This window comes from Lepisma saccharinum, chromosome 1 (assembly GCF_977018435.1).
Source record: "Lepisma saccharinum chromosome 1, izLepSacc3.1, whole genome shotgun sequence".
NCBI lineage: Eukaryota > Metazoa > Arthropoda > Insecta > Zygentoma > Lepismatidae > Lepisma > Lepisma saccharinum.
The window spans coordinates 85,661,473-85,677,613 of NC_139229.1; the positions used below are offsets into that span (position 1 = coordinate 85,661,473).

The window sequence follows — 16,141 nt, forward strand, 5'->3', positions numbered from 1 at the left end:
ATATAATAGTAAAAACATACAATGACAAATTATTTCTTTAACTGAACTAGTGCTGTAAGAGTACAATATTATATAGTGTATACAATCTAAATTTATTTTATAAAGTTATTTAATTCATTCCTGAAATTCTTTAACTAAATTTAATGTATATTCCAATAACATTTTTTTCAGTTTACTTTTAAAGATCGCGGTTCTTTCAAAATTTTTGTAACTTTTTGGTAACAGATTGTGTAACTGGATGCCTGTGTAAAAAGGTCCTGTTTGGTATGCAGTTAGCCGCACTTTGGGAATGTGGAAGTTATTTTTTTGTCTGGTATTGTAATTGTGCGTGTCTATGTTCTTTCGATAGTTCGATTTTGTTTCGTGTATGAAAGTAAGTGCTTCAAGTATGCACAAACTTGGAAGTGATAATATACGAAATTTTTTAAAGAGAGGTTTACATGTATCAGTTTTGTGTGCATTTGCCAAAATGCTCATTTTTGAATTTTAAAAATCTTCTCTGATTGAGCCGAGTTCCCCCAAAATTGAATACCATACTTCAAAATACTTTCGAAGTTTGAGAAATAGATATTTATCATACACACTGTATTGAAACTATTTTTTAAAGTTCTTAATTGGTAACATACGGTATTTAGCCTTTTGCATAAATGATGTCTGTGAACTTTCCAGTTTAGACACTCGTCTATAAATATTCCAAGAAATTTTGTATTGTTAGTAGCTGTTATAATGGCATGCCCTACTGTGAAATTATCTTGCTTAATAGAAGAGTTTATGGCTCTAGATACACCAAATTTTATTATATTAGTTTTTTCGTTGTTCATAGAAAATTTGTTTGCTGAAAACCAGCTTTGTAGTTCAGTAAGAGTTTTTTCCGTTGTTTGAATTAAAGTTACATCGTTAACAGAATCTACTAAAGCCGTAGTATCATCAGCGAATAGAGTAACTTGGGCGGTTTCAACATTTGCTGGAAGGTCATTTATGAACAATAAAAACAACAGGGGTCCTAGTATCGATCCTTGGGGTATTCCAATAACCACATCTTTCAATTCGGAGTAATATGTTGTTTGTGTCCCATTATTGGATACGCTATTTATTGCAACGCTCTGTTTTCTATTCGATAAATAGGATTCTATTAATTTGTTTGATAGTCCGCGGATTCCGTAGTATTTTAATTTCTCTAGTAGTATGTGATGATTCACACAGTCAAAAGCTTTTGATAAATCACAAAAAAATCCAACAACAGAATACATTTTGTTTATGGCGGACAGAATATTATCACTTACATCAAAAATGGCATCATGTCGATTTCACAAAACCATTTTGTTGTTGTATGAGTATCTTTTTAAATTCTACATACTTTAATATCCTATTATAAATTAACTTTTCGAAAATTTTTGAAAAAATTTACAATAAGGGGATTGGTCTGTAGTTTTCAATTTTTGTTTTATTTCCTTTCTTATATAAGGGAATTACTTTCGATATTTTTAGACAGTCTGGAAAGCTGCCATTTTCCATACACTCATTAATTAATTTAGCCAAAGGCTCGTTAATGTACGTTCAAATATCTTTGATCACGTTAATAGGTATTGAGTCTAGTCCTGTTGACTTTGTTTTTCATATTGCGAATTATGTTGGAAATTTCTTCGTCTGTAGTAGGGGTCATATATATAGAATGCGTGAAAGATCTTTTCACGTTATTTAACTTTTCTTTGTATGTGTCCGTTACGCTGATGTTACGTTGCAGGTTTAGTGGTACATTAACAAAATAATTATTAAAAGTATTAGCTGTTTTTTGCGGATCTGTCTCTATTACATTACCTGATTCTAATATGATATCTTGATTCGTGTCTGTTTTTTTACTTGTTATATGATTAACTATTTAACTATTTTCCATAGTTCTGCAGTTTTGTTTTCTGAATTATTTAACTTTTTATCTACATACAACTGTTTGCAATGTTTTCTTGTAATCTTTGTTGAACTGTTTGTAATGATCTTTAAGGGTAGGGTTGTTTGAATATTTACACTGTTTATGCAATGATCGTTTTAATTTGCTAAGGTTATCCATAGGGAATTGGTTTTGTTGTGAACTCGTGCTTTTTTAATGGGAAAACATTTATTAAAATTGTGTCTTATAATATCATGAAATTTTTCGAATTTCTCGTTTACGTTTACAGCCATATTGTTCATAAAATCCCATGTTTCAGATTTTAGCGTGTTTCTGAGTTTTGAAATATTCTTATCATTGTTTGTGGGTCTAACAAATCTAATTTTACGCTTGGTTTATATTTTCGCTTGTCTTCTATTACTTTTACCTTAATAAGCTGAGAATCATGGTCAGAAAAGCCTATGCATGTTTCTACTGAATATTTATCAAGGTTTAAATTGGTGAAAATATTTATCTATTGTACTTTTTGTTTTTCTGGTGATTCTAGTTGGAGTTGTAATTGTATGAAAGAGACCAAAAGAGTTCATTACATCCAGAAAGCTATTTTTTTATGCTGCGTCTTTAGATACATCGATGTTAAAATCTCCACAAACAACAATATTCTTTTTGGAACTTTTTGTTACGAGATCTAGTACTAATGTTAACTTGTTTAAGAAGACATCCATGTTTCCACTAGGCGTTCTATATATTGATATTACACATAAGTTGTAATTGGCTATTTCAATCGCTGCGCATTCGAAGTCTTGTTCTACTGACAACTCAACAGCTTGCTTTATTTCAACTACGTTACTTTTAAGTTTATTCTGAACGAAAATTAAAGTCCCGCCTCTTATTATACTGAAGTCCATATTCACATATGAAACGTTGGAAGCCAACATCGACTTAACCTGACTGGTAACCCGAGAACACTTGTTCGAATACCATTGTTGTTATTATTAGTAATAGTAGTATCAAATAGGTTATTATCCTCGTAAATTACGCAAAAAGGAGGAGTAGAAGTCGGTGCTAAAGAATTGTGTTGAAACAAACGATCTGAAATAGTTTTTCAACGTTCACATTACTAATAATGAAAAACAAGCACACAAACTCTATATTTTCGTAAGGCAGAAAATGCATGATAAAGGCATCCGGGGTGTAATTATTTTCATACAATGTTCGATTACGTTTTCACCGAAACCTTGCACTTGAGTTGCCATTCCTTCACACACCGCCAGTGGATAATTTTCTCAGTTTGACGGCCAACACGGTGCCGATATCCGTCGAGCAGAAGACTAGGTTTACTCTTGTAAGTGGTGTTTACTTCAATTTAAAAACACTTCACAAAAACAAAGCGCTCTCCTTGCCTGCACCTTGGATATGCTAGGGTGACTCAGTTATGTGACCTTCATGTGCGCTCGATGAACGGCTCCTCTTCTGTGTGCGCTCCAAATACCGTGCGCTCGCAACACGTAATCCCTCTGAAGAGGTTTCTTAACCACTCCATTCTTTTTGTTTTTCCTTCTCTGTCCTGGCCAATGGGATGTCTGCGTGTCGGAGTTGGTCTCTGACGCAGACTAATACTTAGCTCTGTGTTTCCTTTCATTCAATCATAACTCATCCTCATCATAATGATTTGTTTAACGAGTTAGCAAAAGCCTGGCTACACAGTCAGGAGCAAATGAACAAGAATCTTTGCAAATGCTATTGAAATACAATAAATTAACAAACCACTTCATCATATAAGCTACATGTAACTTCGATTATTATGTTTGAAGATAAATCACCATATAATCTTAGGGGAAATAGTGCTCTTTTGTTACCGTATCTGAAGCAAAAACAACTTGTTTCTGCTTTTTGTTATTAAGACTTACAATTCACACAGAGCAAGATTAAATATTCAATAACAACATCAAGAAGCTCAACCGAAAAATAAAATATTTCTTAGTAAATCTATTGCTTCTGTATCTCTTTTGAAAGGTGTAAGTGGTTATATATAATTGTATTTTGTTACATTTATGTTAGTTTAGGTTCAGTTGTAAACTATTTTACTCATCTGCTACTGTATGTCTTATCACATATCTTGTATCTTTACAACTTGCATTTGTATGTAATGTATTTATGTAAATCTGCTGTAATAAGGTAGCAATGCTGTTCACAACAGTATGAACGTCTATAATACTACTAATAATAGTAATATACCACTTGCTCCATTGTGGTAGTTTGAGTGAGTTGAATTTACAAAAGTATGTAGTTACAATGTTTGCACTCAAGAGATTATATAGATAAATATCATGCACTTGAAGAACAGCTTTACTTTTCTAACTTGGAACACTGCATAATGAATCTCATTAACTTCCGGAATGACAGCCACATATCCCTGGAGGTTCTGCAGCACTATAGGGTTTGAAATTCTCAGCCTACACGATATTCACAGTATTACCTATGTCAGCATGTTGCAGATTAACACGCTTGTTGGTGATTTGTCTAAAGCTTTCGTTTCCGAACCTTCACTTGCTTGTTAGAGCAAAAGCAATTTCAAAACTCACGATTCACATTAAAGGAAAGGAGACTCACACCATGGAAGATATTTTGTCTTGCAAGGCAGCTCAAAATATATATATCTTGGCGTGCGCTCTGTTGTGACGAACGGTTCTATCAAACGATGAAGTTTTAAGAAAGATTGGAGCAGAACTGGAATAAATGTACTTGACACTAAGAGTTCATCTGTAAGCAGCTCGCACAAAAGATGAGAGCGCTAACAGTTGTCTTGTTTGTTTACTGGATTACAAATCAGTAATTACACAGACTTGTATTTCTAGTGTTTTTCAATTTATCATAATGTATACTTTCATCAACTTTCTTAGTTTTCTGTGTCAAACATCCATGTCTTAGCCGGGATTTGAACCGAGGATCCCTGACTTCGTAGCGCTTTTCTTCCGATTTGGACTAATCGCCATGAATGGTAATTAGATGAAATGGGTGAATAGATAATCAAAAAGACACGTGGACAAGACGCAGTACACAAACAAACCCCACAGAGGATTGTACTAGAGCAAAATTTAAGCAAAGCACATTTCTTCTATTGGCACAGAAACTGTTGAGATTTCTCTGGCGCGGGAAGGCTAACAGGTTGGACCAAAGGCAGTTTAGTAATATGCCTGTTTTGGGGAAAGGGGGTAAACATTGATTGATATTCCCTTGTCGCATTCTCACTAAAAGGGTCGACAGCTACGTGGGCTTGCTTACTAGTGAGTCTACCATGAGATTGGGTATTGCTAGTGAAGGTTTATAGATTAGCGCTGCGCCAAATTACTGCCCGGGAGACTGTCATAGTTTGAATAGTTTTAAAATGAAGAGTCTGGGAACAATAACGTGGAATTCCCTTAGCAATTGTAGTTCAGAGGCAAACTACTTTATCGCGCCCATTGGACGGTGCAGAATTCAATTTACGGAGCCGCTGCAGAACGTGTGGTTCAGCAAGAACAAACTTTGTTTGCGTACCGAGTAATACATTCTGTTCTGATTGCTCCCATGACGTCACGCGTTCCCCCTTTCTCACTTTAATGGTTGTTTTTCCAGGTTGATCCCGTGGACGCCGGCACGGACAACGGCTTCACCTTCACAGCGCCGAACTGGCCGACGGATCCCCAGGGAATAATCTACAGGATCACCAGCAGATACCCACCCCACCCCGCGGGATCGTTCTACTACCCCTACCTGAAGAGGCTCCCCCCGATTGGCACCTTCCAGTTCATCAAGGTAAGTACACTGGGAGCAGGTTTTATGTCGTACGCTCGAGCAAAAGTGAATTGGAGTCTCGACTAGTATTGGGCGATATCGTGATATTGAAAAATATTGTCCAGGCGATATCAACTAGACGATATATCGTCACGATATTTTGGCGATATATATATCGTGTCTGCGTCACGGTATTTTGGCGATAGATATCGTGTCGACGATATATCGTTACGATATTGGGTGATATATATCGTGGAGACGATATATCGACTGCATCACGATACGGAAAAAATATCGTATCGTCTGTGACGATATTTTCTTGAAGATATATAGCGATATCGAATTTCCGATGTCGTCCATCCCTAGCTCTCGACCTTTCGCAGTTAGGCAAACCGAAACACACGACGAGCTGCCACATTGCATATCATCGCAGGGTGTGTGTTAAAAGGCCATGGCAAGGGTATCGTTTTCCCCATCGTGTTTGCTTTCGAAGATTGTGGGCAGCGCCAAATACAAGGAAATGGGAGGTAGGGCTACTCAGCTGGCCTCGGGGCTCAGGTATATTCGAACAGCATCAAACCTGACCTGCCTAACCTACTTATGTATGTATCTAATATCAGAAATAACTGTTACGTAGGTTAGCTTTACTTAGAGTAGTTTACACAGCAGACAACAAACATATTGGATGGCCAGTCACTGTGATATTATATCTCCTAGTTGCTATAGAGGTCGCTAGCCTCTCGTCCAGTAATGTCTAGTAGTTGATCAAATATCCCGACAGATGTCTCCCTCTTACACATCTGTTTCACATGTATGGAATGCCCAACTAATACCTACGTATTGTGTTTATCAACAAAGAGAAAATAGTAAAATATAACCTCTTTATAAAATTCTCAAGAACTCTACTGAAATGCAATATTCTTGAAGAATAACGCACTGGATGAACGCATCTAGGCGGATGTTTGTTTGCTGAAAACTGGGGACTATTGGGACAGCTGCAGTACCTTTGATAACATTGATGTACTCTGTGAGCATGTCGAGCTAATGTTTCTTGTTTTGTATAAAACATACAGTATCTACACCTATTTTGGCTAAGTCTTCTATTTAGTTAATCGCAATGATGAAGTAGAATGATGAAGTAGATAATCAATGTACATCTATTCCTCAAAGAAGATTTGAATCTAGGATCGCTGTGTTTCACGTCAACACCGATTTTATAGATTTACTATTGGAATTAATCGCCTAACTACCAGAAGCCCGGGTTCGATCCACGGCGAGGGAAAACCTAGATTTTTTCCACCTGTTGAAGAGGCTCCAGCGCCCACCCAGCATCGTATAAAGTGGGTACCTGGAGGAAACTCTGGGGTGTAAAGGCGGGCAGGGGCGTGGTGCTGATCACATCACCCCACCTTCGGCCGTGATCAAGAAAGTATGGGGCCCTAACTCCACACCCTCTATATGCCTTCATAGCATGGTGCAAAGCACAGGGGAGCACTTTACTTTACTATTGGAATTAATGTTGAAGAGAGGAACTTAAGTCAACAGCTAAGAACACAAAACTACACATAGTACAAACGAGCGACCGTGCATTAATCTGGAGTTCTTCAAATTGCCATGGCTTTATCCAGCGCAACGGACATCCTGGAATAGTATGCAATGCGATAACCGCTTGTGTGTTTCTGGTTACATAACTTCAAGAAGTTACCGTTTGATTTGAGTTGCACGTTTTCTCGCGGTTCTATAAGTAAGAAAATTCAGTGTGACAATTGTATTTTATCCGTAATGTAACGCATAGGGAACATGTATGGTGCATCACAGAACTGTAACCTCAATTTTCAAAATTTCATTACATTTAAACAGTGTTAGGGGCACTAGTGAAGACTTCAGAAATGTCTTTTTCAGCATTTAGATTTTTTAAACATGTTATGAGAAACTTAATAGAAATCAAGTCAAATCATGCCACTACAGTAACGATAAATAAAGTATATTTATGTAAAGTATATTTGAAGCGGCCATACAGTGGCGGCGATTGGGTGCCAAAAGTGTAGGTGCAAGAACAGTTTACTTTATCTTTGTAGACAAAGCTTAGTTAGCATTAAGAGGCCATAAGGCAGGGTCAAAAAGTAGCGGGGGTAGGGGTAACTGCTCCCCCTTATTCTCAGCTTCGAGAATATGATATAGTGATATTAGTTTTAGATTTTACGGACAGATGGCAGCGTTTTCTACTCTGTGAAATTGCGTTGAATGAGCAAAGTGTGTGAGGAAGCAATGTGGCTTATTGTTGTGTTGTTTCTGTGAAGTGTTTTGATTGGCTGTTCACGTGACCTCTTGATTTATTAAAATCCGAAGACTTCTGTATTTTAAAAATATACTCTGTATCATGAAACTTATAGTTTCAGGATTTCCAATGTCTATGTGGAATAACAACATACCTACGGTGATCTAAGTGCATAGTTAGAGATCGGTTAGTTCATCGAACTATCCAGCCTAAATATTGCCTATTTTTGGGGGAGCAGGAAAAGGTTTAGAGTATCCTTGCCTTGACTCATCTCATCCAACAGGTCGTTAGGTGCCTGGGCTTGCCCCGAGTTGATAGCTTCCTGGAGATGAGGCCTGCTCGAAAATGTTTATAGTATACCTACGGTTATCACTTTCTCGTCTTAAAACCAAGGTGTGTTACTGAAATTGACGAATAGTGAAAAATAACTATGATAGTATAGTTCATATTTTCTTATAAGGAGATATTATTTTTGTTTCCTTGGTTTGGAACGAATTTAGGCATGTAAAGCCTGGAAAGAGAACTCCGGAGGGGAGGGAAGAGTTGTGTAATTTCGCCTTTACCGTTAGCAAAAATAAATATTACTAGTAATTCTATATATTTTAGTTATTTATTACATCGAAATGTACTACTTTGTAAACTGACGATCGTCACAATACAACAGCGGTGTAGAGTGGGTGTAGACACGATCTGTACAGCAGCTGAAAGGTGCTACATGTTATGGGCGCAACGAAAAAGCATCGTTTAATTTTGATCAACCCTCGTATATTTGAACCCTATTGTCATCGGAACGAATCGTATTTCCTTGTTTATTTCCACCCAACGTATCTTTTTTCTGCGGCCAAAGCTTATTAACCATAACACTGCGTATTTTAGCTCATCACGTCCCGAAACACGGGTCCCAGCCACTCTCCCAACGAGGTCGGCCGTAAATTCATTATTGGGTGCTGGGTTAGGAGGTACAGCTATTTTACGCCACGACAAGGACTAGGTTTTACAGCACTCTATTATTTGGATTTATTTGTTTCCCAATACAAGGTAATGCGTCTGCCATCTGGCACACATTTTTATGCGCCTCGCATACTGCACGGCGAGCTTTTAAGGCACGCTCAAGTTATAGGCTTCGAGAGGTAAGGAGTCGCATGGCGCGCTGAGTAGTAAAATTTTAAACTCTCGTTTATCCAGCACAGTTTACAAAATGGTGCCAGGATCGGAACGAGTGACTCACGCACACCGTGCGAGATAATGGTGCCCCAAAAGTACTTTTAATTGGAATGGCGTCGTTAATTTTTTTTATCGATACGAGAGATGTGTCCTGGGTTCGATCTCCAATAGAGGCACATTGAAAAATAGTCTGATCCTCTTTAAACTGCAGGTCCTGTCCTCAGATTAGCTTATCTTAGTACGAAGTGGACTCAAACTTTAACATTAACTTTGTTTAAAAGTATCAGCTCTCTATAGGGACAGTATCGAGAACATTGATGAGACAGACGACTATTTGATAATTTTTTTATTGTTTGTAATATGTTTACATTAATTTTGTGTATTTTTGTTGATTGACATTGCAGAAAGTTTCAGATTTTTACTGAAAACTGAATGAAAAAGGCTCGAAATGTGATCAAAATGAGAGAAAAACATTGTTTTGGTTTATTTTACTTCGCATTTCCTTCACTTTCACTAATCGTGACGAGGAGGATGGGTAATTGATTATCAGATAATATTTATGAAGGAACACTCACAAAGAACACTCATGCGTATGTCGGCACTCGAACCGGCGAACTTCGGTGGCGAGCCGGCATGCAGATAGTGTCATGGACTTTACGCCCTACATTAACGTAAACAATTATTGTAAACAAATTAGAATAATACCGGCAATAATTAGAGATTACAATCTTAACAAACAATAGTAATTTATAAATGTTTTACACAAATAATCCAGGTACGTACAAGAAATCGCAAGACGATGCTGAGAGAGAGATTCTTTTTCTAATGTAATATAATTTTTTGTGACAATGCAAAATGAAAATAATAATATAATGACATATACCTTAAAACGTACGCTCATTACGTGAACTTTCATCAAACGACAAATTCTTCCCATGAAGCAACAAATATGAGTGAATAGGAATTACCAATTCAGCTTAATAAACCTTTTCTCGAGCAGGCCTCGTCCCCAGGAAGGTATCAACTCGGGGCAAACCCCGGCACCTACCGATCTCTAACTAGATCTGAAATTAGGAACTACCAATTCAACAGACCTAATCAAATAATTTCAAAAAAGTAATGTGAAGTCTGTGCCACGTAAATTTTTATTGTAATACCACTTACAACTCTATTTTGCTGTAACAGTTTGAACACTTGGCTCGAACATTTTTAAAGTGTAGTAACGAAGGAGATTTAGATATGTACCATTTTGAAAGTTGAGAGATAGTTACAGTCGCCTAGAGCTGCCACCTATTGTTAAAATTGGTGAACTTTAGCACGACGGCAATGTATCAGCCAACTAAATTTGAGGAAGAGGTACTATTATATGAAACGAATTTGACAGCGTATGTCAATACAGAATCAGCATTCGTTGCAGTAACTCACTAAAAGCATTATTTTCCGAAAATGCATGTTAATAGCAAATCTTCTGTTGAGCTTTTTCTCTGTTGGTTAACCCGCGGCACCCAGACTGACAATAATCACAGCCTCTGTAGATCTCCCTGTCACGAAGACCATTCCCGACAGCAACATCAGAGGGTTTGGATTTGCTAAACACCCTCCAGGCATTAATACGCAACCATTAGCAAAGCGATGGCCACATTCGGCAGCGCATTATCGTTTCGAAACACACGCCAACAGACAAGGTAGAGAGAGACACGCCGTTTGCAATCACCGCAGTCGGGGAAATCTCCCGGCGTCCCTTGGGTCAACCGCACTCACCGCGTTCTCCACGTGTGGTCGGCCGTTGTCATAGGCTCATCACTCCAATTACATAATTAGCCTCCTTGCTCCCTCTCTCATCTTTCTCTCTCCTCTCTCTCTCTTTGCGTCACACTATTTCCTCCTTTTATTCACTGTATGCTTTTCGTTCTCCTATTTATATTTCTTTATTCTTTTATTATCCTTTCGTTCTTCTTCTACCCCTATTTTCCAATATTCCACTGTTTCCCTCTCTCTCGCTCTTTCAGTTTGTGTTTGTTTGCCTAGCTTGCTTTTTGTTTCATTGTCTCCTATTATATTTCTTTTCTTCTATTCCCTTTGTTTCACATTCCTCTCTTTCTCTCTCTTTCCGTCACATTAGCTCTCTTTTTCCCCTCTCCTTCCCTTTCTCTTCCTTTCTGTCACTATGTCCCGTCTCCTCTTTATATTTCTCTATTCTTCTCGTTCTTCTATTACACCATTCTTTTAATATACCACTGCATCTTCCTTCTTTCATTTTGTATTTCTGTGTATATTTTACTATTGTTTATTTTCCTTATTACGTTTTCTCTACTACTCTTTGTTTCTCCTTCCTCTCTTTACTGACCCATTCTCTTTTTTCTTCCCACTTCATGTTTTATGTATATCCCTTTGTTTCTTTTATCCTATTCTATTCTCTTTATCTACTTTTGTCTTCATCTCCCTTCCTATTTCTCTCTCCCTCCTCTCTCTCTCTCTCTCGTGGACCTCCAGGATGGCCTAGTTGTAACGTTGATGAGTTGTAATCAAGGATTCTCCTGTTCGATACCCGGTGCGGCACATCGCACTTTAAACTGTAGGTTCGCCGTTGCGTAGTGGTTAGCACTGCACGCTACGACGCCAGGGGGTTCCGGATTCAATTCTCGGCCTGGGCAAGGTGTTATTTGTTAGTGTTCCATCACGTTCATCATATCATCACTCATCCTCATCGTCGCAATTGACCGAAAAGTTGCAGAAAGTGATGCTAAATAATAAACAAACAAAGTGTAGGTCCAGTCCCTATTAGCCTATCTGTGCATAAAGTGGACTGAAACTTCAAATCTTATTCTTCATCATCCTCTTCTCACTCGTTAGCTCATTCTCTTCTTTCTCTTTCAATTGTTCTCTCTCTTTCAACATATCACTGTTTCTCCACTAGTCTTTGGAGAAACATTTGCAAGCACTGCAGTAATGAAGGAATAGCATTCAAAATTGCACAAGAATCGAATCTGAAACCCGTTTGGCCTAAAGACTGAAAATTAACTTCGGCAACCGTCACAAGAGTGCGACTACGTGGCCCCCTCTGGGAGGGGGGAGGAACAGTCACGTTCGCTCTAAATTTGCGAGCGGAGGTCGATCGTCGAGTATTCATCACGACCCTCTCACGTACCGTAGAAGTGAAGGTTTGATAATGATTTCCCTTGCGAATCAGTATCCGCGTGGGCGTACTGCTTGCTTTATGCACTCCGCGTCCCCCCTTCTGCAATCTCCTGCAGAAGATGCTCGGAGAGAAGAGATGTTCTCTCCGGGCGAACAGTATGGCCACCGCTCTTCCAATCTATTCGCCAACGTTATGGCCGGCTGCCCCCTGGCGCGTTAAGTATTCGCCGGTGGTTTTTACGCCCCTCCTGGCCGTTGTGGTTGTTTACATTCGCAGATGGAGACCTCTGGCGATAAAATCGAGAAACATGGCAGTGTTGTTATCTCGCTGATCCGGGAAGATGCTGACTGGACAATGTTAGCTAGAAACTGCTCATCCGAAACGCGTTTGCAGTTGTAAATTGTTGCATGCTGGGCATATATGAATACAGAAGATTTCTGCCACCGTGGTGTAGTGGTTAGAGTGTTTCCTCTCATTTAAATGAAATGGGACTGGGCCCTTAGTATTTCCTAGGAGTTTTACCACTTACAAGACATCTATAAAAGTCTGTGTATACGCATTTGTATTTGAAATTCTCTTATTTTTCTGCATCTTCAGGCTAAACGTGACAATGGAGATGAATAGTGATAAAATAAGGGTCACTCACAAAGGAATGCCCATGTCCAGGCCAGGGCTCGAGCCACGGGTGGCGACAGATGGGGGCAAGAGGGACGTAGGCCCTACAGGTCGACCTGTCTGACCCCCTGATCAACCTTTCCCTAACCAACAAGAAAAAGTAGGAAATAATGTTTTTTATATCGAATATACAATTTCTGTATGGTACTTTTGGGTGTGCGCAAATTTAAATGTGACCGCACTGTGCATATATAAATGTCTCAGAGTGAAATGTTCTCATGAGAAGACTAGTTGTCACTCTTGAAGTACTACCCACTTCCTCCAACGGACCTACAATTGCTGGAAGCTTTTCTCAAACTCTTCCTTTGATGTGAACTTCAAGCCAACTGTTGCATTCGATATTTGGGAAACGCCAAGTACCTTTCTTGAGAGCAGAAAACGGTCAAAAGTTTGCACGTGCCAGATAAAGCGAGTAAGGTGGCTGTGCCATCAGGAGAATGTGTTTCTCTGTCAGGAACTTGATGTTGCCTCTTGCTGGGATTGCGATTTTAGTCACGCGCACGCAACAATCCTCACTTGACAGCCTCTCCCTCGTTGCCGGGACAGCCGACCTTCGTGACAGATTGGTTAGCCCAGCGTCGTCAGGGGTCCAGAGTTCAAATCCTAAAAGCGTAGCTAAATAACAAGAATCAAATCATTATAAAAACAAACCACGCTTTCCTCGTTTTCCAATATGACTATCCTTTATATTATTTGGGTGAATTAATAACACATGTTAACATCTCTTGTATGAGCACCAGCCGAAAACTTTTTGACAATACCTCATAACCTTACCTTTTTCCAAGGTCTAGAAATGCTGAGAAATCTCCCTAATGAGCTCCAAACAATGACAATTACGGAATCCCACCCAATAGTTTCACTGAGGAAGAACTGTTGAACGTAAATCTTATCTGATCATTGTTAACTTCAGAGATAAGTTCAACAGTTGCTGCGTTCGGTTAAGAGTCGAATCACATAACATACTCACCGTTTACCACCTGTAAATACCCACATTTTTCGTAGCCACGGACCTCCTGCTTGCTTAGCGGCATTTTCTATTCATCTTATTTATGTACCAAAAGAACGAAGACGAGCATCTACAAAACTCTATGCGCTGGGTTAATCTGAATGTAGATCATGCTCGCTTGTCGGGCAAGGAAATAACTTACTCCCGGATTTACAGCGCGGCGTCTGCCTCCAAAGTGCTAACGAAGGCCCGATATAATTCACGCATGAGTGAGCTCCGAAGTTAAAAGGAAAACCTGCCACATTAGATAATTACGACGGCTCCACCGGAAGCAAATCGTCTTTAATAAGTCTCTAAAAGGTGAATTTACCGAGAACGAAACCGCCCAGGTTTTGAGGAACTTGTCGAGTGACTTAATAACCGAACACGTGTTGCCAGATACGAATCTTTGTCCGGCGCTCTGCATACTAAATATTCGCTTGTTTACGTCCTCCGTGCGTGAGGAAAGACCGCGGACGTTCTGTCGGTGAGTGTGTGTGTGTGTGTGTCTTCTCCAAAGGCTGATACGAGTGGCGGCTTTGCCTTGATTGGCTGTTACGCTCGATTCCCGCGAAACTGAGGCGCTCTATGGACACTTTGCACTAGACTTCTTGCTTCGGGAGTTGGAGATTTAGTGCACTGAGTGACCGCCTGTCATTAAGGGTCTTTCATTAATGTTAATTAAGTACGCATTTCGTCTTTATAAGCAGAGTGATGGTTCGTGTTCTTCTCAAACGATGTCCAATTCTTTAACGTCCTTAAATTTGCTTATACGTAGTTTCAAATACAGTATACCAAAGCAGTTTTACACTAAAACTGTAACACATTGATTGATTGGGTTTATTTTATATTCGGCTAATCACAAAGATGAGCGGATCTCTCCAAGAGTGTAGTGTTAACGGCATCGACTTGTAATCAAGGAGTCCCAGATTCGATACCCGATGGGGTACAGTGGTTTGGATCCCGCTTTAAACTGTAGGTCCAGTCCCGATTAGACTACCTTTGCATAAAGCTGACTTAAAACAATTCAACAAATGTCTTGGATTATTCTCATACTTTTATTTGTCATTGCCAAATATACTATTACAATTATCGTACTTGATTTCTCTAGATGCTATTGCTTGTAATAATCCTAGAGTACTTTCGATTCTTTCTGGTAACTCTTCATTTGTAATTCATCTACAGTTTTCAGCGTGCTTCTATACAGCTACATGTAAAATACCTCTAGCCGTCCACGCCTACTTTCTTCATGTCCCATAACGTCATTAATACATAGTTATCACAACTTTTTGATCACTTCACAATGTCTCGTGCCACAACTACCCTTCTTGTGTAAAATTGCGTGAGATACAATTATATAAACTGAAGTTTGGCAACGTTTAAGTGCATATTATGCACAGTTATGCCAATTGGGATTAGTCCTACATTATAAAGTCGCATCGGACCACTGGAATGACCCTAGACCGAGAATCGAATCCAGGAACGTTTGCATGCAAGGCGATAGCGTTATTTAAGTAGTTATCTGGGAGACTCGCCACAATTGTAAATAATTACTGCATCTATTAATTATATCCATAGATATCTACAACCCCCTGGTCTTTCCCAGTTAAAAATTCCATGCATAAGCAGCCCTGAGCTTACCTAACTTCTTATTGGGTATGTACTGCGACTTTGGGGGTAAATGCAGCAGGAGAGTGGTGCTGATCACATCACCCTCACTATGGCCTAGATCAAAAAAATTGTGTGGTCATGTACAGTCACCAGCAATAAAAATGGGAAACCTACATTCTCAAATACTTGCTGTCCTGATGTGTTGCCTAACTCTACGGCGGTGGTAGAAGTTGGCATGGTAGAGTTAAGCAGCACACATGACATCTTGTAGGGAAGCGAGTATTTCAGGATCTAGGTGTGCCATTTGTGCCGGTGACTGTACCTAAGTGGCACATTTTATTTCGCAGGGGACGGCTCGATGTTCAGAACCAAAAGACCCCCATATTACAACACTCATGCTACTGTGGCAATAAATGCTACAGTAGCATGGTGCTGATCACATCGCCTTCACTATGGCCGAGACCGAGAACGCTTGGAGCCATATGTACTATATCCTGTCTCTGGTATCTCTGGAGCAAGGCCGCGCATAGCGGCAGAGAAGGGAAGGAAATCGAGTGGGCAGAGCGAAGCAGTACACTCTGATGTGAAGGCTGACAACTGCAGTCACTTTCCCTCCCTCCACGCAAT

General features: G+C 39.3%; 1 protein-coding gene across 1 annotated transcript in view; it reads left to right on the forward strand.

Moving 5' to 3' along the window:
• The window catches only part of LOC145997302 (spondin-2-like), a 209,746-nt gene that overhangs the window by 177,472 nt on the left and 16,133 nt on the right, over positions 1-16,141 (forward strand). The window contains exon 4 of the mRNA XM_083134206.1: positions 5,504-5,683. Within this exon, the coding sequence (XP_082990332.1) occupies positions 5,504-5,683 (180 nt within the window). The remainder of the gene's footprint in view (positions 1-5,503; positions 5,684-16,141) is intronic.